The sequence below is a fragment of the Cavia porcellus genome, unplaced genomic scaffold (assembly GCF_034190915.1).
Source record: "Cavia porcellus strain 051 isolate PalLab524CR breed Dunkin Hartley unplaced genomic scaffold, mCavPor4.1 scaffold_5, whole genome shotgun sequence".
Classification (NCBI taxonomy): domain Eukaryota; kingdom Metazoa; phylum Chordata; class Mammalia; order Rodentia; family Caviidae; genus Cavia; species Cavia porcellus.
This window is the reverse complement of record NW_026947488.1, coordinates 34,399,415-34,426,332: the sequence shown is the minus strand read 5'-3', so window position 1 is coordinate 34,426,332 and position 26,918 is coordinate 34,399,415. Positions and strand designations below refer to the sequence as shown.

Genomic DNA, 26,918 nt, shown 5'->3' with positions numbered 1-26,918 from the left:
AAAAACTATTTCGAAGATAGCAAGATATATTATGGTAGGAATTTTGGATTCACTATAGGCTTATTTTGAAGTCTTATTGCATTCATTGTTTTGTTTTTATTATTTCTATTCTATTCTGTTCTGGTTGATTTTTACTTGTCTGAAGTTATCTGCAACTAATTTGAAGACATAAGGCATTACAGTAACTATTGTTGATTTGGTAACATTTTTTAGGAATGTATCTTTTACACTGTTTTGCTTTGATTGGTTTTATTCTGTTCTCTGTAAAATAAAAAACATATAAAACTTATCAGTAATTTGGACACAGAGGAATCACCAAATTTCTATTGAAGATTGGTCAGTAAAATTGCTACATCTGGGGCTGGGGATTTAGCTCAGCGGCATAAGGGCCTGCCTTGCAAGCAAGTGTCGTGGATACCGATAAAAAAAAAATTGCTACATCTGTGTTTCTTCATTTAGCATAATGTTTTCAGAGTTCATCCATGTTATAGCATGTATCAGAATTGCCCTCCCTTTTAAGGCTAAGTAATAGTCTAATGTGAGGACACACCGTATTTCCTTTAACCATTCATGGTATTGGAGTGCTGATATAGCTTTGAGACCCTGATTTGACTTCTTTTTAATAAATACCCAGAAGTTGGATTGCTGGAACATACAGTAGTTATATTTTTAATGTTTTCGAAGAATCTCCATATTGTTTTTCATGGCATCTGCAGCAGTTTGCATTCCTAACAGCATACAAAGGTTCCAGTCCCACCGTTTCCCTGTCAGCACTTGCTGTCTGTTGTCTCTGTGAATCGCCACCCTCTCAGGTAGAGGTGATGTCTCACTGTGATTTTGATGTGCATTTTACTTACTTTGATGTGCTGAGCCTCCTCCTGTGTACCTGCTCTCTCTACTCAAATCTGTAGCCCAGTTTTAAATTGGCTAGTTTTTTTGCTGTGGAGTTGCAGGAGTTGCTTACATATTTTGGAAATTAGCCCCTTTTCTAACCTTTGCTTTGCAAATATTTGTCCGATTCAGTAGGTTGCCTTTTCTCCCTGTTGACTGACTCCTTTGCTTTGTGGAAGATTTTTTGTTTGAGGTAGACCCACTTGTCTTTTGCTTTTGCTGCCTGTAATTTTAGTGTGATATTTATGAAATCATTGCCAGGATCAGTATCATAAAGTCTTTCCCCTATGTTCTGTTTTAGGAATTTTTCAGTTTTAGGTTTTACTTTTAAAGCTTTAATCCATTTTGAGCTGACTTTTGTATATGGTTTAACATAAGAGTCCAACTTCAAAAAGTGAGTATCCACTTTTCCCAACAGCATTTGTTAAAGAGACCATCCTTTTCCCATTGTGTATTCTTGGTACCCTTCTCAAAGGTTGGTTGTCTATCTACATATAGACAGATTTCTGGCTTCCTACTCTATTTCTATCCTGGGCTATATGTCTATGTCTCTTTGTACTGTTTTGATTACTGTAACTCTGTAACATATTTTGAAATCAGAAACTGGGAAGCTTCAGATTTTATTCTTTCTCAGGAATACTTTGGCTGTTGGGGTCTTTAGTGGTACCAGGTAAATTTTAGTGCTGTTTTTCTGCTTCTTTTTTTTAAAAAACTGACTTTGGAAGTTTGGTTGGGATTTCATTGAATGTGGAAGTCATTTTGGGCAATGCAGGCATTTTAAAACAATATTAAGTTTTCCAATCTATGACTGTAGTTATCTCTCTGTGTTTCAGTTGCTTTCATCAGTGTTTTACAGTTTGCAGTAAAGCTGCTTGTCTACTTGGTTTATTCCTTAGTTAACTTTATTCTCAGTATTTATTCTTTTTGGTGCTATCATAAATGAGATTATTCTGATTACTTTTCAGATAGCTGTTAGTGTATCAAAATGCAACTAATTTTATGTGTTGATTTTGTGCTCAACTTTACTCAGTTTGTTACTAGTTCCAACAGCATGTTTGAGTGTGTGTGTGTGTGTGTGTGTGTGTGTGTAGTCTAGTTTTCAGTGAATATGTTATTTGCCAACAAGAACAGTTTTACTTCTGGCTTTGATCGCTTTTATTTTTGTTGCCTAATCCCTGTGGCTAGGACTTCCAGTGCTTGCTAAATGGGAATGGCAAGAGTAGGCCTCTTTGCCTTGTGCCTGGTCTTTAAGGAAAGCTTTCAGTCTTCCACCAAGTGCGATACTGGCTTCAGGTTTTGCATCCATGACCTTTATTATTCTGGAGGTAATTTCTTTCTAGTCCTGCTTTATTGAAAGTTTTTATCATGAAAGGATGTTGGGTTTTGTCAGATGCTTTTTGCTTCTGTAAAACTGATCCTGTGAATTTTGTCCCTTATTCTGTTAATGGGATATATCACATTGTTTGATTTTTTTTTTTATATGTTGATTTGTTCCAGGTATAAATCCCACTTTGGCCTGATGTATGAGCTTTTTAATGTGCCCTTGAATTTTGTTTACTAGTATTTTGCTGACATTTTTATATCTAGTCACTGGTGTTATTAACTTACAGTTTTTACTTTTTGTGGTATTTTTGCCTATCTTTAGTATCAGTATCATAGTATCATAACTCATAATAATGAGTTTTAAAAAATAGGCTTCAAAGAGTTCTAGTCAGCTTTTTAAAAGAATTTGAAAAGGGTTGATTTCACTTCTTTAAATGTTTGATAGAAGTCACCACTGAAGCCATCTTGTCTTGGGCTTTCATCTGAGAATAAGGTTTTTATTACTAACTCACTCTTCTCACTAGTTATATTTGTGTTCAGACTTTATCTTTCTTGAATCAGTTTTGGTTGTATGTTTTTGTCCTATATGAGTAATCTATAAGTAGACAAAAGAGTTGATAGGACCATAATAGTATCTTGTCTTTATTCCTGTTGTTCATTTCTGATTTTACTTTTTTTCATTTTATTTAAGTATAGTATTTTATTTAAAATATTTTTATGAATGCAATAGTTGTTAATAATTTTAAAGGAGTTTTATTTTAATTAATATATAATATAAATTCTTATGGGGTAAGGTATCTTTGATAGATGTATACGAAATGTAGTGATCATATAAGGTTACTCAGTATAACCATCCTTCAGACACCTCACTTTTCTTACTCTAGTAAACAATTTGTCATTTTGTTTTTTTAAAAACTCTGCTTAGTTTCATTAATATTTTCTATTTCTCTCTTCTTTCATTTATTTCTGCTCTAATTTGTATCATTTCCTTTTATGTACTAATTTTGGATTGAGGTTATTGTTTTGAGCATTCCTTCTTTTTTAACATAGATTTTTTATTACTATAAAATTCCCTCAATATTGTTTTTGCTGCATCCTGTGAATTTTGGTATTTTTTTGTTAGTCTCAGGATGTTTTCTGATTTCCCTTTTGATTTCTTCTGCAGTGATTTCATAAGTATGTTGATTTCCACATATTTGAATTTTTTTTTTTTTTTTTGTCTTTTTTGTTTTTATCGGTACCAGGGATCGAACTCATGACTACCTGCTTGCAAGGCAGGTGCTTATGCCGCTGAGCTAAATGCCCAGTCCCATATTTGAACTTTTTGTTTTTCTTTCACCTGCTGATTTTTTATTTCATTGCATTTGGTCAGAACTATTCTTGGTTATGATTTGTTTTCTGACCTGTCATGTGATCTAACTTGGAGAATATTCTGCTTAGGCTTGCAGAACGTGTGCCTGCGCTGCTGCTATGGGCAGGCTGCTCCGTGTCGGGCCATGAGGCCCATTTGGTCTGTGGCGTTGTTCAGGTCCTCATCCCCTTTGTTGATTTCCTGTCTAGTTGTTCTGTCCACTACTGGAAGCAGGAGAGTGGAATCTGCAGTGACTGCTTCCGCATTAGCTGGCACTCCACAGCAGCTTTCCATGTGCTCTTGGTCACACCCATAAAGACAGGAACGAGACCTTGCAGAACAGCCTCACAAAGTGGCAGGAACAATGCAGCAGGTGTGTTTGAAGGCGTTCAAGTTAATTTTCAAACTCAAAAGCTCACGAGGTTCCCATCGCTCTCTGGATGCTCACCCTTGGGCACTTGTACATGCAGTGTGCAGCATTTTAAAAATGACAGTGGCAGTGACAGCTCTGCTACCATTGTTTTTCTAGAATTCCTTTTGTCATTTGGTTTCCATCATTTTGGAGAAATGTTATAGTGGAGTGGTCAGGTGCTCCATGCCAGCTTTCTGGGGCCAATAATGGCAGATGGGGAGGGGAGGAGGACAGAGGAATGAAGGGGATGCAGAGACCAGGGCACCAGTAAGAGAACATAGAGGACTTCTGCCTCTGCAGGGGGAGAGGCCAGTGTATCACAAATAGGTTTCCTGAAAATCCCACTTGAGATTTGAGTGCAACTGATTCTGAGTGAAGCAGGTTTACCCGTGGTTTCATAAGGTGGAGAGGAGACTCTGGCAGTCAGGTTCTAAGTATTCCAAGACAGGACAGCAGAATATGGGCAGATTTCAAGAAAATGAACCTGCATAGCAGTAGGCCTCAGGGAGGCCACAGATAGGTGTGCTAGTCACCTGTTCCATCTAAGCCTGAAGTCACCCAAGCCCAGGCCCCAGATGCATTTCAAGCTCCTCCCTAGATGCTCAGGTTAAAGTCTCAGACCTTGCAGAACAGGAAGCAGGCCACTTATACTATGCCCTGTCCACGCCCAAGTTCCTGACCCACAGAAGCCATGAGCATCATACAAGGGCATTGGTTGGTTGTTTATGCTGCCAAATTTGGGTTGTGATCTAACTAGCTGTGTCATAACCAGAACAACCCGGCATTGCTGGGATGGAAGGTGTACTGTCAGCAGAGGCCTGGAGATGGCTAGCAGGATTGTGTCTAGAAGCTGTGGGGTGCACAGGGCACCTCTGTGGGCTAGGGCAGCATTCAGAGCGGGTACAGGTCCTCCTGACTTCCAGGCCCATCAGTGAGCAGCCCGGTCCTGCTCCCTGCTGGCCAAGCCAGGTCTAGTAGGGTAAGCATTCTGCTGGTAAACAGTGAGGAGACATCATGAGAGAATAGGGAAACAGGGAGATGGAGCAGGATGCACATTTGTCATTTTAGGAGTCTCTTCTGTAACTTTCCAAGAAACAAAATGTACAGTGAGTGCTTAAACTTAAGAAATTTATTATGGTAAAGGAGCCCACAAATCCTCCCTTTGGCCTAACACACATACACATCCCACTCTTCTTGCCACTTCTGAAGCAGTTCCTGACATGCTTGTTGGTGTCTTTATGAAGCGTGATCAGAAGTATAGTGAACAAACGCTGCAGCCCCTTTTATTCTGCCTCCTTCAGTCCCACCTTTGCCTTTTAGTGTCATTTTAACTTACAGTTCTCACCTGAAGTCATCAGTGCAGGTTTTGGAAAGCCCAAATCCATTTAAAGGTGAATTGGAATGAGAATTTGCAGCTAGCTACTGGAGTAGGAAACTGCCCTCCAGGAGAGGGGATGGTGTGCACCTGGGCCACATGGGTGAGCCCAGCTCCAATGTGAGGAGGGCCTCTTGGTGCCTCTGGACTTCTACACTGAATCTCACTGTCCCCAGCCTACTGGGAGAAGACTTGACTTACTCACAAGAGCTGTGAGGAGCAGTTCTGAAACCCCTGTGTTTTTAAATGTGGTTTAAGTTTTTTCTATTTTCTTTGTCAAGTGAATTCATTCTCATTGCTTATCTTTTTGATGGACTGTGTTTCAATCTGCTAAAAACAATACCAGATTTGAGTATTTTCCTTATAGCAATGGTTCTTAAATATATTCTAATAGTAGAATTAATTATCTTACAATTGAACAAAGTAGCCTTTCCCATCTGTACAGGAAAATGAATTTTTGTAACTTTGAGAATTTTCCCAAAATCATTCTACTAAAACTTTGCTACCTGCTGCCATGGCTTACCTACTTACTGGAAGATACGTGAAATGAGTGAGAGAACAAAATGAAAAATAGTAAATGCAGAAACAGCTAATCTTGTGACCCTTAACAGTTCTTTTCTTGAAATCATGGACCTATGTGTCAGTGTTTGATTTTTTGTTATGTACATATATTCATTATTTGCTACTAAAACGTCTTTGTAATTTTTGTGTAGTAAAGTGGAATATTTCAGGCCTCATGGAACTTTGCAAAGCATTCTATGAATTCAGGTGTTCTGCCACTCAAGACAGGAAAAAAGACTGCTGTCCAGAACAGTAGGACCCCTTGTCAGTCCTGGCCCATGGGCCTTGATGTTCCCTTCTGACTCACTGGCCTGTGTGTTACACAGACTCTGCTGGCTATGGCTGTCTTGCTGCCTCCTGTGACCATGAGCTTAGAATCAGTGCCTGCTGTTTTGAAAAGTGCAGCTCTCCCGAATTAGCAGATACTTGTGTGAACGCTGACACAGACAGACACAGACACAGGAAGGAGCCCTGTCACTTTGCTCCCAGGTAGCCCCAGGGAGCCTGTGAGCTTCGGTCATTTTCTTATGGGCATTCTGCCTTCTGTCTTCATAACCCATCCATTTATTAATCTGTAATCGTTTATCATCCACGTCCTTGTTTCTTTTTGTCTTTAACATTCTCTTAGCAGCTTTTTATGTGAATGAACACTTGACTAATAACTTGATTCAGTTTTTTCAGTTTAATACAGTATTGACTCTTTGGAGGGCCAGCTGTCAACCAGCATGATCTTTTCAGCAGCCCTATATTTGATTTCTACCACATTGGACAGCAGGAGTCAAGTGTGACCAACAACACATTTCCACCTGTGGAAGGCATCTGCCTTAAATATTGCCACTCCTGTTTCATTATTATCTGAGTGGTAGACCTGGGCAGGATAAGAACATGAGGGACCTTACCCTGCCCACCTGGCAGAGTACATGGTGACTGTGCAATGGGCCCTGTTTCCATGTGTCAGTTAACTGTGCTCTGGAGAATCTCTGATCCTCTGTCCCACCATCCACCATTCAGCATGTCACCATCTACTATTCCACCGTCCACCATCCTGTGATCCACCATCCACTGTCCCACCATCCACTATCCACTGTCCCACCCTCTGGGACACCCACCACCCACTGCCTCACCATCCCACCATCTGCCATACCTACTGGCTTCCCTTCTCCCTACATGCACTCAAAGTCAAAACCTCACATCCCAGTCAGAACTTCGTGTCTCCTCACCCCCCACACATGCATGGATATGTGTGTTTACAGATCTGTAACACAGCATGATCTAATGCTTTATGTTCCTACATCAGTCACTGAGCCCCAGCAAAAAACATTCTACCTATCAGGTGCCTTTTTACTAAAAGTACCCTCTAGAGTTTAGTTATAGAACTGACAGAATAATGTCTAATGAATGTCGAAGTTAGTATGCTGTGAGGGTGTTTTTTTAACTTTTCTAAAAGACAGGGTCTGGTTATATTACGTTTGGGGAAAAAAAGTTGTATGAGAATAAGACATTTACACCCATATGTTTTTTCAGCAGACAGTTAAAGCATGGTCCATCTAGGCTCTGTCCTGCCTGGAGATGCATTTGTACATCTCAAATGGAGAAGTAGCCAGCAGCCCTCAAGTGACTGCCCCACTGTTGATGCTTATTTAAAAGAAACCCAGGAAGCACAAGCAAATTCTTTCAGGCTTCACCCTCCCAGCTAGGTGGGTTTTTGTCAGCCTAGTTAAGCGAGGGTTCCTACAGATTTATGAGAGACTGTACTGAGACCATTTATCCTTCCTTACAGAAGTCTGTGGTCGTCACTCAGGATTCCTGCAGCTCCAAATGGGTGACGAGCTCTGGGCCGGTTATCTCTGTTGGAGGGCGGTGGGGAAGCATCTGTTATAAATTATCCCAGGCCTTCCAAGCTCCTCATTAAGAAACTTCTTTTAAAAGTGGCATGGGAGGGGCTGGTCCTGACAGTGAAAATGGAACAGAAAGATGAGGTCTGTGTGGAGGCCAAAGCAGGGAGAGGGCAGGGCTTTGCTTGTGCTCGGCTGCTACAATGAAGAGGACCTCAGTGCATACGGCCGGTGCCCACAGAACAGAGCCCATAGTTCAAGCTGTCAGCTTAATCACGCCGTTTCCAGGTAGAGAGAAGGAGCCCTTGTTTCCTGGGTAAAGAGAAGTGGCCTTGTTTGCTGACCCCTGGTCCGTGGCCTGCCCAGACCGCCCTGTGCTGCTGGCCTTTGTGTCTCAGTCTCCTCCTCCCCTCCCAGGGACATTGTGCTCCCTTCAAGTGGGCCCCCGGAAGGGACCACCCAGGGGGCTGCACAATGGGGGCCGAGGTAGCCACAAAAACATAGGTTTTGTAAGACATTCCCTTAAAAGAAAAATACTGTTTAACTATGTATGTGTTTATCCTTTCTGCCACCGTTTTGTGTTGAAAACAAAACCCCGTATACAGACTTCACTGTGGCCTGCGCTACAGCTGTTCCACCGATCAGGGGTCAGGCTTGAGATAGTCACATCCAGTTTATTTTCCCAGGGCACTAATTCTTGGTGTGGTTTATGTTTACATGCTTGGATTTTTGGCCAGGAAATTTGATATCAAAACAAACAGCTTTCACTGGCTTTATGAAACTTTTTATCAGCAGTCAGCAGAGTTGGTGGCTGGTATTGCTCTTGGGTGAAATTTGTTTGCAGTGCTACTTAACAAAAGTTGGTAGCCGGCATTCAGTCCTCAATAGCTATTTACACCTCTGTAAAAGGATTAGCTCCAGCCTATTGTTGTGCTGTTTAAATTTTAATTTGCATCCTTGTGGAGTAGCACTATACAGATCCCTCTGTGGTCTCCTTGTGTTCTGTACCTATGGGTAGTAGATCACTAGATGCTTTCTCTAACTGGTGAAGGTGCTAAATAGCTTCAGATGACCAGTGCGCCATGCAGATTGAGTTATTTTTGAAGGACAGACAGGACAGCAGTTGGCTTTGGTTCATTAGTTGAATTTTTTCATTAGTTGAATTTTATTTTAGTTGTATTCCTTGGGGTCTAGTACATGAGTGCTGCATATTTTTAAACCCAGTTCTGCTGCATATGTTTTAATCCAAGGAAATGCTGATAACAGTAATCAACAGTTTTGGAGAGGATTAAATATTTTTTAAAACCCTGAACTTGATAAGGTGATAGTTTTAAAATTAATCTTCTCTATCCAGACTGCATTCCCAGTGTAAGGCTCAACAGCCTCTGTTATTCAGATAGCCCCACAGCCAGCAGACCAGCAGACTACATGTCAGAGGTCTGATAGAGAGCTCTGAACAGTGTACAGACGTGAGCTGATGGAGTGGCAGCAGTAGAGGAAACCAGGAGAGCGCTAGTATGGGGGGAAGAAGAGTTGTGATTTAATTGCTTAATAACCAAAATAAAAATCAGTAGAATGCTTGGTTGGAACAGAAATAGAAAATCTAGGACATTTTCATGACCACTTCATCACTAATTCCAGCTGTTTTCCGTCACAAATGCTTTGTTCATGAACTCACTAGATGCTTATTATGTCCTTGCCAGGTCCTGTGCTAGCCAGGGAGTCAGTGATGTATGGGGAGTGGAAAGAATTGTATTGGTTGCTGAGACTGGGCAGGAAAGAAAATGTCATTTAAAGGGACCTCGCCCCCTGTAAGTTTCCTGTAGAACAGATACACCAGGCCCAGGGAGGTAGATACCCTGTTGACAGTGCAGCCCTTTTGAGGCTGTTGAGGGGGGCTGCTGGATTGTGGGGCTGAGGAGCTGCTCCCAGGAAATGACAGTAGCATCCTGGAGGCATTCTGGGGGAGGTGGGCCATGGCAGGAAGCAACCACAGCCCCATTATTTTTTGTTTTCTAACCTTGAAAAATTCTGAGACAGTAATTGGATTTGCTAGTTCAATCTCATAAAGATAGAAAGAACTACTATGACTTTTAAATTAAAATAATTAGCTGAGTGTGGTGGTACACACCTGTAATTCCAGCACTTAGAAGGCTGAAGCAGGAGGATTGCCATGAGTTCAAGGCCTCCTTGGGCTACATAGTGAGACCTCATCTCAAAAAGAAAAAGAAAAAGAAAGAAAATCATAAATGGGGCTGGGGATTTAGCTCAGCGGCATAAGTGCCTGCCGTGCAAGCAGGGCATGAGTTTGATCCCCGGTACTGATAAAAAGGAAAAAGACAAAAAAAAAATCGTAAATAAGAGAGTCTGTTCATTTTACTTTTATGTTTCTATACACAGGTGTCAAGAAAGAACAATGGGGGAAAAGGCATTTAGAAAACTCACCTGACTTACACATGAAAAGGGTTTTTATGTATCACTGTGACCAACAAGTTTATTTCTTTGTTTAATTAAAAAAAAAAAAAAAAAAGACCAAAGGAGTTTGGTGTAAGAAAACAGTTCAGCTCCCCAGAGCTCCCCAGGAGGGAGCTGCACCATGGGCTGGTGAGGAATTCTGGACTGGAGGGAGGGAACTCAAGCTCCTGAGCAGGATGAGAAGGAGAATGGGGCCACACCAGTGGGAGGTGGCAAGAGTGAGTGATCAGGCACTATTCAGCCGGATCTGGTGAGAAATGTCCCACCTCTGTGCATGCATCTTGTTCCCTGCTTAACTCCTGGCCACCTTCTGAGTAAGATGAGCTGGTTCCAGGAAGCCTGACATCAGAGCCACCCTGCTGGAAGAGAACAAAGATGAACTGGGTGTTTTTTTTTGTCTTGGAGTGGCACTTAGGCATCCCCAGCACTGACCTGCCCCCACTGGTAGTGAGGAGGCTTGGGGAGTGCATGGGCAGGCAATAAGGGGTTATATTTGCTATGGAGAATTTCAAAAGAGTGATGAAACTGCTTGTCATTTAGCCTTCTCTCAGCACCATTCCTAAGCCTGGCAGAGGTGGAACGTATCTTCCTAGGAGCTGCACATACCCCTCTGCCCGTCCCCTGGCACCATTGCCAGCCCGCCCACTGGGTACCCACTTGGTAAAAAATGTAGAGCTACTTGTACCTGCCAGATGTCCAGCCTGGCCAGGGAGGGGAACACAGCTATCTGAGCAGGAAATCCCAGCCGTGTCCCAGGCCACAGACACTTCTATATAGCTGCTGCAGTGTTTACCCTTCTGAAGTAGTTGCCACATTTTAAAAATTGAGGGATGCCACATAAAAACAAATCTTGTGGTTATAAATTCTTAGCCTCTCTTGAAAGCTGGGCGAGACTAGCCTTGTGGACACACGTCTCACAGTAGTAGCTGATGATACCTGGTCCTTTGGTGAAACCCTTGGCCCTGGCTCTGCAGCCCCAGCCCAGTCCCCTTGGGCAGCACCCCCAGGCTAGGTGGCCACTCTCTGCCGCCTGCCTCCCCTTCACACTCACCAGGCTCAGTGCCTGCACCCCAGGCCTGCTCACCAGTCTGCCCATGCAGGCCTTCCCAGGGCCTCTGCTTTCCAGAAACGACCAGCAGCTTGGAAAGCCAGGAGTCATGCCCTCTCCGGAGTTTCCCATGAGATAATTTCATTACCAGCAACACCTATCCCACCCAGTCAAACTTGTCTCCCCCATCGTCCTCACACCCCTCTTATGCTACCACTCCTTAGCATCAGGTGCCACCAGCCATTCCCCTCTGCCCCAGGCCCACCCTGGTACTGAAGCCCCTCCTTCAGTTCCTTTCTTTACTTCCTGCTCCCTGATTGATTGATTGAGACCTGCAGGGGCCTCTTACCACCACCCTGTGTTCTTTCTCCGGAGCCAACCAGCTTCCTTCTCGGGGACCATCTCCCTCTTCTTCAGAGCAAGTGTTCTGAGAATGGAGTGGAGGAAGAAAGTGAAGACTTTGCAGAAGCAGTGTGTTCATTTGCATGTCTTTCTCATTGGTAACTAGGATTTCAGGCCAAAATGCTCCTCAGGCTGCTTGCTGGCCACATGCCTGACACCATTTGGCGGAGGGTGAGGAGGAGCTTTGCAGAAAGAGTCAGGTCAGACTGTGCCTACATAGACATGAGCCCAAGAAGCCAGACAGGCCTGGACTCTGAAGACTTAGGGCAGCAAGCTGCAGGGTGATAGGCTCAGCCTAAGATATGGCCATAGAGGCTAGAGTCCAGACTAAAACCCTGGGACTCAGGAAGGATAACCAGAGTCGGAGCTGGGCCGGGGTCCTATGGCATTTCCTCATGTAGAGGCCTACTTTGGCTGGCGCAGGCAGAAGGGTGGGGAGAGACTGCAGTTCTGCACCTTCCAGCAGACTGACTCCTCCCTCCTGGGTGCTGGGCCTCAGCCAGCAGACTCAGACTCACCCAGCCACACTCCCGCTGCCCTTGAGAAAGACTTCAAAGTGACATGCTTTGCAAGCAACCTTCTTTTTTTTTTGGAAGTTATGTGTTGAATATTCTCATCAATTAATGTGACTGGGGCCTCTAAGTAGAAACACTATTCTGTCTCTGGTCTTCTCCCATAGTGATGTAGCTTCTCTGCAAAGAGACCTTTCTTTAAAGGCAGTCACTATCCCATCTGTCCGAAGGCTGTGGTTTCAATCTAGAACAGTGGCCACATCCTTAGGTTCTCTCACTCAGTAAACACCCATTCTTCTCTCACAGCTTCCAGTTCTTAGTAGAAATAAAGTGTTGCTGGGATGGGATCTGAATAGGAAAATAGTAGTCACTTTTTCACATTTAAAAATAGAAGATTTAACCATACCTCTTCTGTAAGTTTTCCATTTCTTAGCAGTGACAATTTAAGTAAATTTCATAGGTATCATGGATTACTGTGTTTGTTATGATTGACCATGTAAAATTAGCCTTTTCTGCTGTTGAGATGACTAGATTCCTGTCAGTAATGTGGGAGGTGGAGTAAGATTTGAGCACCAGAAAAGTCATCACAGGGTTAAAAGCTGCTTCCTTGCATGGATTTAAAACTGCCACAAGCACACAAGCAACTTTTCAAACTGCCTCATTTTGCATCTTCATTCAGGGACAGTATAGTTGCTGCATTTTTATGTCTACATTATATTACAGACATATTTCAGTAAACCCGGAAGAAAAAGCGGAGATGCTGGTGCTCTGAGCTTGAATAAAAATCCCTGGCAGCACCTGTTTCGTTTTATAGGCTCTGTAATCACAGTGACATTCCTGGAGAAGAGAGACCTTGAGGCTTGCGGAACAGCTGTCCCTCCCCAGTTTCCTAGACTCCTAGCTGCGGTGGCAGCAATAAAAAGCTGGTCCCCATCACTGGTGTGAAATCACTGCTGTGCTTGGACTGTCCTTGTTCCCAGTGCTCCCAAATCACAAAGAATCGCGACATGGCAAAGCGCTAGTCCACACTGCCAGCTCAAGGACAGACCTGGGGAGTCGTCAGTGTTGCTTTTGCTGTGGACCACCCCATCTGTCTTTCTATAAATGTGCAGTGTTTGTTTCTGATTGCTAAGTGGACTTATCCACTGGACTCCTGCTTGCTGTAGCAATAGCTGAGAGACATGGATTGTGCTTATACTAAGAGCGGGGTGGGGAGAGGCAGGCTTGTAGCCTCTGGTGTGTTAATGCATCCTAGAGAGCAGCCCAGACTATGTTCAGCAGAGCCACTAGCCAGAGGAGGTCCTTGGTGGCAGGTCCAGGCCCAGGTGGCTTCTCCTATTTCCATTGTCACCCTAGACATGTACCCCAAGTCTGAATCTGTTACAGGTATGATCTCTGGGCCCAGTGGCACCGACAGGTTATGGCAGCTTTCTAGAAACTTGTTCCCAAACCTGCTTCAGACCCTACTCAAGACCCATCTAGGTCCCTTGCAAAGTCCCTCCAGACCCTCTGACTCAGGGACTCTTGAGGGTGGGGTCAGTCATCTGGGTATCTGTGAGCCCTGAAGGGACTCTGCCCCTGTAGTAGATAGCCACCAGTCTAGGCTGTGCCGTAAGTGTCTGCAGAGCTGGAGTGGGAGAGGGCTAACAGTTTGCAGAGTAGCTGGCACATGTGGGGCAAAACACTTGGACATCTTCCTGGGCAGTCAGAAATCAGTTAACACTATGCACCCACCTCTCAGAGTCCTGAGTTTCTCATTATAGCCATTGAGTTACTAAGCAGAGCGTGTGATGATTTGCCATGGTCACATCCAATAGAGGCACTGCTGTCCTTGGTTATGAGCAGGAAGCAGACTGTTATCATAGCCAGGAGACACTGCTCTGAGCAAGTCCATCTGACAGGACTGCCTGACTGAGCACCCAGCTCCACATCTGCTGGGCTCACGCCCTTGGTACCCTTCCACCACTTATGTCGGTGGCGTAAGTCAGGAGGGTAACCATCCTCCTTCAGAGTTGACTTGGCTGATGTCTGGTATTGCAAGGTGTGTAGGAATTGGGACCAGGCTCTGAACGGAGACCTTTGCACAAACAAATTTACTGACTTGAGTGTTTCCTTATTTATTCATTCACTTATTCACTCATTCATTTAGTTTATGCTTATGCAGTACTGGGGTTGAACCCAAGGCCTCTCCTCTGAGCTGTATTCCCAGTCATTTTTAAAAGTCCTCTTGAGACATGGTCTTACTAAGATCTTGAGCCAGTTTGAACTGGAGATCATCCTACCTCAGCCTCACAGGGTGCTGGATTCCAGACATGTACCACCAGGCCCCGTGGTGGTTCCATTCCCCACTGCCTCTCTTACCTGCACAGATGATCTCTGAACCCTGGAGAGTGCTAGAAATGCCTTTTCTAGTCAGAAGCTTCTCAACTCCACCCACATTTTGTGTTGGGCAGGGTCAAACCGGCAGGTTCAAATTCCCAAATTTGTGAGGTGGTGAAGGAGCCTTCCTGAGCTGCACTGGCTGTTTGGTGGTTCTGTGTTACAGCTCTTGGAAACATCTCCTGTTCTTGTGGTTCTGAATGCTTTGGCACTGTTTGGCATAAATGCATTTGCAATTCTTGGCATAAACTGATTCGTTTTCTTGGATGTTTAGTTGTGCAACTCTTAGCCCAGGCTGCCCAATGGAGATTGTGGGTGGAGCTCCTCACCATTCATAACTGTGCATTGATTTCCATGATGGAAAGTAGCACTTTATATGACCTTCAGTTCTGTACAAATCAGCCTTCCATTAGAAACAATCCTTCTGTATGACCAGTGCAAATTTTAAAATTAGTTGTTTTTTTTTTTTTTTTTTTTTTGTCTTTTTCCTTTTTATCGGTACCAGGGATTGAACTCACGACTGCCTGCTTGCAAGGCAGGCGCTTATGCCACCGAGCTAAATCTCCAGCCCCTCAAATTTTAAAATTAGTAATCTAGGTCTTTAATACCATTTCTTTACCTCAGTCATTTTATAAAGCCAGATAAAGAAGTCAGGAATGACCCCTACTATCTGTGCTGTGCTGTGTCACTGTGAGAATTATTCTCTATGTAGTTACTGGAGCTACTGTTCTACGTAAGCACACTGTTTTTCACTGGTTTGCATTCTACCCTGGGCAAAAGTACCAAGTATTTGTGGCCTCCAAGAAACAAGCACTGTGGTTTTGAGACATGGATTCTGTGAATGGAGTTTGATCACCTGCATTGTATCCCCCACCCTTGCACCAATGCCTGCTGCACCCCTCGGCATCTGGGTTCTTGCTGGGAATTCCCCCTAGGGAAATAGTCCTGGTTGCTCTGTGGCACTCCCTGAACTCAAGCACTCCACTGGCAACATAATAAACCATTCCAGAAACACTAGCTTGGAGACAGTGGCCTACTTTTGTTCTTCAATAGTTAATAACTCTGATGATACAGAGTATCAAGCCCAGTCAGGCAGGGAGGCTAGAGCCTGTAGAATAAGGGCAAGTGTGGCATGGTAGCCTCTGTTCACTTCTGAGCGACCCTGGCAGCCACAGCTTCATACTTTACCTGTGCGGCACAATGCCTGCCCCATCTGCACTTCCTCCTGGAAAATAACCTGAGTACTTTTCTACTCGCATTCACAGGACAGAGCCTCTTAGGAGAGAAGAGGAAAAGCCCACACTGATGTGTGTCGCAGGACAGATTAAGTGTTCAGAGACCTTCATAGGGGGAGCATGCTATTATTATGTGCCAGACACTGTTGCAGACCATTATGAATTATTAAAATATGACTCATGTCATTTGGATAGTTGATTAAAAAGTTTTGTTCATGATTGCTTTCAGGAAGACATACTTTAACATTAAGTAGTTTTATCATATATGAAAACATAATAAGATTGCTCATCATTTGTTATAGTTTTACCAGGTGTGACTAATTATCTCTATTAGTGGCTATTTTCAGAAATAATTATGCTCTTATACTCAGGCTGAAAAATTGAATCAGCTTTATATTGTTTGAAATACATTATGTAAAAACTTTATTCTGCGTATGTTCAAGACATTTATTACTTTGTTTGATTTAAAACATCGATCAAATTATCAGTCTGTTGTATATCAGTTGTTAGGGAATGCTGATACATTTCCGTTGTACTTTCTGATAGAAACCATTTCAGGAGTATAAAATTAATTATAGGTGCTTCTATGATGTATTACAGGTGTACATAAACTACCTGACACCTAATTTTTTTCTGTGATATTGATGTTACAGCTTTTCCAAAGGTAAAGTCAACAAAAGAGTAAAAAGCTCCTTTAAATCTCTCACACTTCTGCTGATTTCCCACTGTGTTGTGTTTCCAGTAGCCACAGGTTCGACCCTGTTCCAGGACAGCCCTGTCTGGGGGTGCTGGGCTCTGTTCAGGGGTTGGGGCTTAGCTGTGCAGGCATTACATATCCTCAGTATGGTGCATTTTTTACCTCTCAGTGATCGATTTTGCTTCTTTATGGAATATATGTAATTAGGGAAAATCTAAGCTAGTTCTCTCACACCAGGACCCGAAGGGTGGTTGCTGTTGGCTAGAGTAGTAGTTACTGAAATCCCACTTTGGCTCTGTCTCTTCAGCAGATCAATTTTACTTGTCCCAAGAGACTGTTCTCTCATTAGTTAATTCATCTGATTTTAATCATTTAATCTCTACTAATCCTGTTTCCCAGCTAGAAACAGTTGATTTATCTACTAAAGAAATAAACCCACTGAAATGGCTAAAATTCACTAGTGAGCAGCCAGAACATTTTCCCATGGGGAATCTAGTGAGACCCCAAGTACTGGATGCAGAGTTGGAACAGAGGACCTATCTGTTGGGTTCAATATCACTGTAGAATGGTAGGGAGCAGAAAAGCAGGTAGGTGGCTACAGGGCTTTTTATCAAAGGAGTCAGGAGCCTTAGAATCATCCTTGGAAGCTTTTGACTAAGGTAAGGGATTCCAGTGACTCATCCATTTTATTCAGGTCTTGGGGAAAAAACTAAAGTTGGCTCAAGTAAATACTGAGGAAATTAAGATTTATTGGAGAAGATTCCAAATTATACCTAGGTTTTTTCCCCAAACATTAATGTTTTTTGTTTTGGTTTTCTTGCTTCTCAGGATCCATATGCTAGACAAGTCCCCTACTACTAAGCTACATCCTTAGCCTTTCCAAACATTGTATTTCAAAAAGTGGCAAAGATGAAGAGGAGCAAAAGGGACCATAGCATGAATATCTACTACTTTGAGATTCCTCCATGGGTGTTTCATGACCCTCCTACATGTGTCTGTCCATCCTCCATCTCTTATTCTAGGTTTCAAAGTGGCAGACATGAATGTACTTTTTTCAGCTTTTTACTTTCAAGTTCTTTTTTATTCTGAAGATTTTTAAACCTTTGAAGCCTGTGTGCATGTCACTGAGACCCACCAAGTGCCCACATTTCGCCAATCTTGTTGTATCTCTTTCCTTCAATCTGTGTACTTTCCTTGGGTGGTTTAAATCAGTCAACATAGCATTTTGTTTACAAGTCTTTATCTCCAGCATATAAAGATTTAACATAATGCCTTTTAACAGAATTCTTTAGATATTATTATCTGATTAGATATTAGCTTATCTAATACATAATTCATGTTCTTTTACATTTATTTTGTTTGACTCAGGATCCAAATAAGGTTCGCATATTAGAGTTAGTGGTATGGGTGTGTTGAGAAAATTGGAGCATCTTCCTGGACTATTCATGCTGGATTTGCTGGTTATATCCAAATGGTGGTGTTTGACCTGTTCTTCTCTCCCGTTTGGTACTGTAGCCTGCTGGTTAGGTCTAGATGGGTGGTGCTGTTCCGGACCAGGTTTTTGCTATCAGTGGTGCTAATGCTAATGAAATCTGCTCAGGCAGCACATGGCTTGTGATCAGCTTGAGACTGGTGACACCAAGGCTGCTTGCTGGTTATGCACTGGAGATTGGCACCTCCTGCGTAAGGTATTCCCTTGCACACTTTTCATAAATGGAGTCATTTCCTAGATCTGTTCATTAACCAGGCTTTCTCAGCTTAACTATGCTTCTGCACTTCTTGGAGGAACTTTCACTCATCAGCTACTTATAACTCTGAAATACAGGGTTTTGTTTTTGTTTTGAGCTGCATTGTCAGTCTAAATGCTTGATTTAATCTTTTGACAGACTACTTTTCAGAATAACAAGTTTTTACGTCAATAGTTTCCGAAAGTTTTGCCTTGGTAGTCTCCAAGAGTTTATTTTAAATTATTTCATCTTTGTGATAAATATAACGAAATTTACTGTTTAAACCCTTCTTTTGGTTGTTGTGTATGTGTGTGTGTTGGTATTGGGTATTCAATCCAAAGCCTTGGCACAGAGCTACATCTACAGCCCCTTTTTATTTCTTATCTTGAGGCACTAAGACATTAAGTTGCACACATTGGACTTGAACTTGTGATCCTCCTGTCTAAGCTACCACCATCCTAATCACTGTGCAGTTCAGTAGCGTTGAATATAATCACACTGTTGTTCAACAAACCTGCCAATTCTTTTCACTGTACAAAACTGAAATTCTTGGGGCCGGGGATTTAGCTCAGTGGCGTAAGTGCCTGCCTTGCAAGCAGGCAGTCATGAGTTCGATCCCCGGTACTGATAAAAAGGAAAAAGACAAAAAAAAAAAAAAAAAAAACAAAAACCACTGAAATTCTGTCCGTTAAGCATTTTTCTATTTTTCCCTTCCCAATCCCCTGCCCCTTCCTGTCTCCATAAACTTCCTATTCTGGGCACTCCATGGAGGTCTAGTCATGTGGCGTTTTCTTTTTTGTCTTTGGCTTATTTCGCAGAGCATGTTACAATATTTGACAAGGTTTGTTTCTTTTTTAAGGATGCATGCAAAAGTTTTTATTTTTTTATTCATTTTAACTGATCCCAAACTCGTGGATTTTTATGAATTAGCTGTGTTTTAATCCCTTGCAGTTATCATTAGTATTGCTGTTGTTTTGCTGCATAAATTTTCCCATCGGTAGTTAGGATTCCCTTCAAGATAGCCCTGGGTCCATTTGACAGGACACAGTCTTCTTGGAGACCTTTCTTCTTTTCAGGTTCAGTGAATGTTCCAGGCTCATTCTGAACATTTCCTTTGACCAGGAAATTGTTCCTTTTTATATAATAAATATCATAGTCTGAATAGCAGTCCAAGTTTACTTTTCAACACTTTTCTGTAGTACTTTAATATATTTTGTTGTTGGGTTTTTTTTTTTTTTTTTTTTTTTTTTTTTGGTGGTACCAGGGATTGAACTCACAACCTTGTACTTGCCAGGCAGGCATTTATACCGCTGAGCCAAATCCCTGGGAGTACCTTAATTTTTAAAATTGTAAGTAGGTCATTGTAAAGGAGTAGTGACAATCCTGTATTTGAGATGGAGATGTGATTTTTTTTTCTGAAGCATAGAGGGGCAGACCAGGCACAGACTATCCTCGAGATTCCTTGTGCGTCCCAAGAACATGCCAGTGCCAGGTGCCACTCCCATGAGCCTCTACAGAGAGGGCTGGGCTCCCAGGGTCATAGAGTTTCCCTGGGGGTTCTGTGTGCAACCAAAGCAGAAAATGTCCATTTAGTAAGGAGATTATTACCCAAAATATTTTGAAATTTAAAAAATGATGTTTGAGTTCAAATTTTCTTTAGTCCAGAATATGTTAGACCACAGCCTTCTCTGGATAAGCTTTCTTCTTCCAGCTCGCTGTAAGTCCTTAGAGATATGGTGCTCTTTTAAGTCACCCAGTACTGTACACAGGTGGCACATCTCCTGTTTTGTCTCACAGATATGAACGGGTACTAGACCCCAGCCTCCCGAGTGCACCCTGTGGCCAGCCTGCCACCAGCCTGAAACAACTCAGCCAGTCTCTCTGCGAAGAGGTAGGTGGCTCAGCTCTCTGGCTTCTCAGACCAAAGTGTGGACCAGGGATCAAAGAGCAGAAATTTTTATTTTTTTAAAGAATAAATTTCAAGGTTTTATGTTATCCAGTTGAGGAAATAATATATTCTCAAGAATGATTGACATACTACTCAGTGGTACAGTGCCAGTACATGCGAGATCATGAGTTCCATTTCCAGTCCAAAAAATAAAGATTAATATATTTGAAGAAGTGATAAGAAAAGTAATAAGTAAGGCATAGGGATTGGTTTAATTTTCTGATCTTAGGCCTTTTGTGTAATGTTTTGGGTGGGAACCCTGACATACTGTTAATTTAGGTCCCAGCAGTGTGATTGAATGTCCCTACCAAGCATTTTCTGGGAACTTGGAAATGTGGTTTTCTGTCTACTCTGAACAGTACTGCAAAATGCTGTAAGGTCATGCATATTATTTCAGAAAACATATATCACTCCATCACCTACCCACATACCAGCCCAGAGCCATTTGAAGTAAAGAAATTCATACCCTGGTACTCAGCTTCTTTAAAATTCATTAACTCAGTCCTTGATGCATTTTGATGTGACAGTTTTGTCCTGATACTTATTCTTTGCTTGACTCTTGATGCACAAGTTAGGACTTGTGGATGTCAATTGCCTCGGGACTTGCTCCCCATTCCAGCCACAGCAATTTACTTGGTACTTGTCATTTTTGTACTCATCATGCCTGCCAGAACCAATGAGCAGTAAGTATCAAGGTACTATTGTAATTAAGATGTGATCCCCTCTTCCTGAAGTAATACAGCAGGGTGCTTGCAATGAAAGAACACCAAAGAATGTGGGTCCTCAGGAAAAGGGGTCAGGACATCTGGGGAAGCAGCAAGGCAGGCATTAGAGTGTAAGGGGCCCTTGAACACAGATATTTGGCAGGGCAAGGCTTGGGTAATACTGGGGCAACAGGGATGGGCAGTTAAGAGCCAGAGAGCGGGGGCTGGGGATTTAGCTCAGCGGCTTAAGCGCCTGCCTTGCAAGCAGGCAGTTGTGAGTTCAATCCCTGGTACCGATAAAAACGAAAAAGACCAAAAAAAAAAAGAGCCAGAGAGCAGGCTGGGGAGCATCAGGTATACCCGGGCAACAGAGCCGCACTTGAGGCAGCAGGATAGGCTCTAGCTCTGGTAGGAAAGAGCCCTAAGCAGTCTTGGGACCTGCTGGGCATTATGCTGGCCCTGGGCTGGGTATACTGTTTAGTCTAGTAGGTTTTGGAAAGCTGCTGGACATGAATTCTGCAATCCTTAGGAAATGCCTCTGTGTTCAGAAGGAGCCAGGCCTGCCATGGATTGGGCCAGGGGAAAGGACACTGTAACTCAGGAGCTGGTGCAGGAGGAGAGTTTGTGCTGAATAGGGAAGGAGACAGTGAGGCAGATTCCCAAGGAAGGCACAGGAAGCTGCCAGCAGCCCTCACTCAGGGTTTCCAGCCTACTACCTGCTGTCTCTGGGAAAAGACGTGCAGGGGGGAGGGAATAAGCCATTGAAGACACGGATGGCATTCCCTGCCTCCCATGGTCCCAGCCCTTATCCAGACTGACTTGTACCAGTTCTCCCGAGCGTTTTCATGTTGTTGCTTTGTGTGTGACTGAGTAGCCCATTGTTGTGTTTTGTTAAGGATGGGGCCATTTTCAAAGCTTTAAAGTAGACAGAACCTGTGTTTTTTTAGATCTGTTGCATGTTTGTGAACTAATATAGATCTTAAGAAGGAGCCAGCTTCAGGTTGCATTGTCCATTTTCTTTAGCACCATTTTGCAACAGCATCCGTTGTATTCTTGTTCATTCTGAGCACAGCCGTGTGAAGAAGGGTGTAAGGATTGGTGACTGCCGGTTGCTATGTGGTCCTCTTTTTCTTCCCTTAGGATATTTTTAATTTAGAAAGCATGTTCCAAATTCCAAACAGCCAGTCTACTCACAATTTCTCAAATAATCTCCCTACTTTTTGTCAGGAGGAGGCTGCCCAGGGAGTAACTCATGAACCAAATGATGCACCACCTCCCCCAATAACCAGTACTGAAGGCAAAATCTCTGCTTTGGAATGGAAGTGAACATGGTTTCTTACCCATCAGGCTGAAGTCAGGTCAGGTTGAAGAAAACAAAAACACAGGCACAAAATACAGTTACCAAAATGAGAGGGCCGGGCCAGCCATGGGCACTTTGAGACCAAATGGTTTTGTGAGTTCTAAAACTGCCATCTCAGGCATGTGCCTGTGCTGCACACATGTGTGTTGCCCTGCCCCATATCATCCTTGTATGATGAGCAAAATGAAGTATCTTTGAGTTGTTTCTGTGTATTAAAAAGATACAGATTTTTAGTAAAGACTCGGGTTAAATATCTTTTTTTAGATAAACTCTTAATAGTAAGCAGTTTTCAGAATTTAAGAAATTTCTATCATGAATTTGTTGGTTCAGAGTCTTGTGAAGCTCAGAAATATTTACTTTGATCTCTCAAGTAAATGGCTAATTAAACAGCCACATGTAGGTGGTGTTTACCTGTGGGACCCTGGTGCTGTCAGCCCTTCTCTTGAGCAAACACATCATCAAAGCTGCATCCCCTAGAGACCAGTGAGAGCCAGCAGTGTCCATATAACCTGTCATGTAATTACATAATTGAGCTGCATGCTTTTAATTCAGAAAAATTTTTAATCACTTTATGTGAAAAAATTGCTTCATTAGAATACAAAGTGGCTTCATATTTCCTTTCTCCCAATAGCTATTTCCGTCTGGCAGAACTTGGACTCAGCAAACAGCCTGCTAATGTCACTCAGAGTAGACCAAGGCCTGTCCCCTGCCATAAGCACACTGGTTTTGTTCACCAGGAAGCCTGGCCCCTAGTGATCAGCCATCTTGTTAGTTTTTGAACACTCATTTGCTAGCTCATAGCAACATTTTCTCCTTTGTTTTAAAGACTTCATGGAGAAGATGCCTTCTTTTCCTCCATTTAGCACAGATACACGCTGCACTCTAGTGTGCACAGCCTTCCTTCCCGCTTGTGGCACAGTTTCCTTCTCTGCCGCGGCTGTGCCCCTGCGTTGCTTACCGTGGGTTATGCATTCTCGATTCAGCTAACTGCCTGTCAGACATTTATTCTCTTTTTTTCTTCCACTAAGATAGTTTTAGAAAACATCTGTGCAATTCACGTTTCCAAATATCCGTAGTATTTCCTCAGAATGAGTTCCCAGGTGTAAAATTATTAGGTCAAAAGGTATCTACACCTTTGTGGATTTTGTTATGCACCACTGAATCTCATCTTGCAAGGGTCATCAGAGTTAGCAATAATGGATGAAAATGGCATTTCCCTGAGTTCTTTATAAGCTAAATACTACTGACTTTTTAAAAGCCAATTTGAGAGGTGAAAATAACATCCACTCTTTTTTGTTCATTTGGCCTTTTTATTATAATTCAGGTCAAACTTGTTTCCTACCTATTTGTAAGCTATTTGTATTTCTTCTTTCATGATTCACTAGTTCTATTAGATAAGTAATGAGTTTTTTTATTGATTTATAAGAACTTCAAATTTATACATTTTGTTGCAGCTTTTTTTAACAGCTTGATCTTTGTCTTTTTTTAATGGTGTTTTAGGCATACTATCTTTTCCATTAATAGCTTCATCTGTCTATTTGTGCATTTAAATATAATTAATAAGTGTCTGGATATAAATTGAGCCTAAATGTCTCTTGTGGCTACACATGTAGCAGGTTCCATATCTAAACTGAACTGTGAGGGAAATTTTGGTGGAATTGATGCCATGATTCTAGGAATACAACTGAGTCTGATCACAAAGTGGTTGACCTGCCATCAGGTGTGAAATATGGCAGTGTCAGCCTCAGGGCCCTTCTGCAGGCCACGTGGGCCCTGTCTCCTGGTCTCAGAGTGGCAGAACACTGAGGGGCTCTTTGTCGGTCTCGATGAGGCCTCACACTGCTGAGACTAGTGGGACGTTTTCATTTGCCTTCCTGGGCTCCAGATGACAGATAAGTTCAGACCAGTCCAGTTCCAGGCACTGTCCACAGCTGGCATCTGGAGATATTTTTCAGAGACTGAGCTCAGTTTATAACCTGTGATGTACAAAGGAGTTTATTAACTCTTCTCTGCTTTTTGCAGGTAGAGTTAGTCCCTACACTCTTGGACAGGTCTCCAACTGGGGACTTCCTTAGAAATACCCAGTTTGGAACATATGCAAGCAGCGCATCCTGAGAATGCGTTGCTGGTGTTTTTCCTGACTCTGCAGAAGTGGTTTTTGACTAAAACCATATTTGACTGATCCTTCTCTGAGGCAGACTTGTTTCTATCTCACTTGTCCATTGTCTGCTTCTTGCTGGGGACATACATTGTGGGTTGATTTATAGAGTGTGCCGGGGCAGATCCTTTTCTCTCGGCTCTGTGGTCCGGGAGAGTTGAGCCAGCCATTCTCATATTGCAGTTTGACTGTCCGTCACATTTTTATACTTACAGAGTACTCATCTGTGAAAAATTGTCTGTAGAACTATTTTAAGAAATGAGTTATTTTATAAATATTTCTATCAAAAAAGAAAAAGAAATCTTGATGAATACTGAGTAGTGAAGATAAATGGGATGAAATGGACAAAATAAATGAAACTGTCAGAGTGGTCCAATTACCAGGTCACTCTCCTCCTGGTGGAAAGGAGTGCTCAGCACAGCACAGGCAGCCATGGTGGGAGGATGTTTGCAGGATTATACAACAGAGCAAGATTAATAGTGTGTCACTGTGGAGTGTGTCAATCTAAAACAAAAATCGGAGAGCAGCTGTCCCAAGCCAAGAGTTTATTTGAGATTAGCAGTGACTTACAGTCCTGGATGCATGTGCATGGTGGACCCTAAGGGACTCTGGGGGCTGGGAGCAAACGAGAAGCTTTTAGAGCAGAGGAAAATTAACAAAAGACGGGGCTGAGGCCAGCCATCACGAAACAGAGACACTGGTTACAAGATCTTGTTGTAGTCTTGCCCTTGGCTCGGGAACTGCCGTTAACCAGTGCGCTTATGCAGGCAGCTCCCATGGTGCTGTGAGGGGCTTATGCCGAGAAGTACAGCTTGGTGGAGTTTGTTGTCCAGACACTGTTGTAGGCACTTCTGCAGGAGGGCGCTTCTTTCATGGCCTCCCGGCTTCCACCCTGCATGAGTGACTCCACTTTGATCCGGGGGGCTGGAGACGTGATCTGAGTCGCTGGTCATCCAGAACAGTCAGTATTTAGAGGAGGAAAGATATTTATTTTAAATTGTATACAAACATATGAATCTTTACATTCTCTGCAAATTCAGTGGTTGAAAGTACTAAAAACTTTGGTCTTTTAACAATTTTATACTTTAAAAAGTTAAAACAGTGATGAAGATGTTATGTCAAGAAATTACTTGTTAAATTGTGTAAGGTGCAGTGGCTTACAGATACATATTTAAGAGTTTCTTAGATGTATGAGTTAGGGTTAAACTCAGAAAATGAAAATAACAGTTTTCACTGTGGGATTTTTGTTCATATTATAAAGTGGTTTCCATGTACCCAGCATTACTGGGCACAGACAGACTGGATCAGGATAGAGTGGACACCACTCCCCCAGGACAGTGCAGTGCAACACTGGCTATTGAAGTTGACATTTCAAGGGGCAGAGCAAGATTGCTCACTCTTCCTGGGCAGCACTGGGGAGTGGCACAGTGCAAATCTGTGTGCAGCAGCAGGGAAGGTGGAATAAGAGCCATGATAGGGGCCCCTCAGCCTGGGCTCCAGGAGGCAGCTTCTGTGTGCGAGCCCAGCATGCAGGAATGGTGAAACCTAGCAGGTCATCTCCACAGAGTCACAACCACTGGGCTGCAAGAAGCCCAATGAAAGACTAACTTGGTGCCAGTCCTTTGGCCAAGGGTTAAAAACTCTTAACCTCCACCACCATCACTAAGCCAGCTGCTCCAGCTACTAGTGCGGGCCACAGGCTGTCAGCCCCAGGAAAAGCAGAGAGCAGGTGTCTTGCAGGAAGGAGGTCAGGGCTGAGGGAGCTGCAAAGCCAGAGGCACGAAGCCAGATCTTCCTGCTCTGTCTCGGTGCCCCTTTCTCAGAGCCTGTTCTCTCTCCCTCATGTGGGTCACAGGCAAGGCGATGCTTCTTCCCGTCACCGACTCATTCAAGCAGTTGTATATTGCAGATTGCCTCTGGACCCTGCTGTGCCATCTGCATTTCGCACAGGATGAGCTGGTCACTGCTCCACATGTGCCACCATTGTCAGCAGTGGTGTCCTCTCTAACTCCCCTTCTGAACAGGAATCAAGAGGAAGACACACACTCTGACAGTGGGACAGTGTGGTTGGTGGCTGTCTACTAACCATCAAACACTTGTTTTTTACCTGTTCCTTTTTTTTTTTTTTTTTTTGCCTGTTTCTTTGTCTTGAGAGAAAAGCAGTGACCTGGAAGTGGAAAGACCTGGGTACTCCCCTGATCTGAGAGGCGACACTGTTTCCTCACTTCTTAAGTTGGCTCTAGTGAATCTGTGTCCCCATATAGGTTAGGACAGTCCAGGCTGGTGTGCTGTGGAAAGGATAGACCATGAGGGAGGTAGGGCTCCCCAGCTCGCCTTGGATTTCAGAGTGAAGAACAGGCTGCCTTGGTCCTTTCCTGAAGAGCAGGGTTCGCAAACACGGCAGCTATGATTTTGCTCCCTCCCCTTACTATCTCCCCCAGCCTCCAGTTTTTCTGTAGTCTTCCCTTGGGGGAAGCTCAGAGGTCATTTCTAGGACGGAGGGTAATGCAAGACCATGTCTTCCA

The 26,918-nt window shown here is 43.1% G+C and overlaps 1 protein-coding gene across 2 annotated transcripts in view; it reads left to right on the top strand.

Moving 5' to 3' along the window:
• Kiz (kizuna centrosomal protein) overlaps positions 1 to 26,918 on the top strand; it is a 92,991-nt gene that overhangs the window by 42,742 nt on the left and 23,331 nt on the right. For both annotated transcript variants that reach the window (XM_013159927.3, XM_013159926.3), the window contains exon 7: positions 20,021 to 20,114. In XM_013159927.3, coding sequence (XP_013015381.1) covers positions 20,021 to 20,114 — 94 coding nt within the window. The remainder of the gene's footprint in view (positions 1 to 20,020; positions 20,115 to 26,918) is intronic.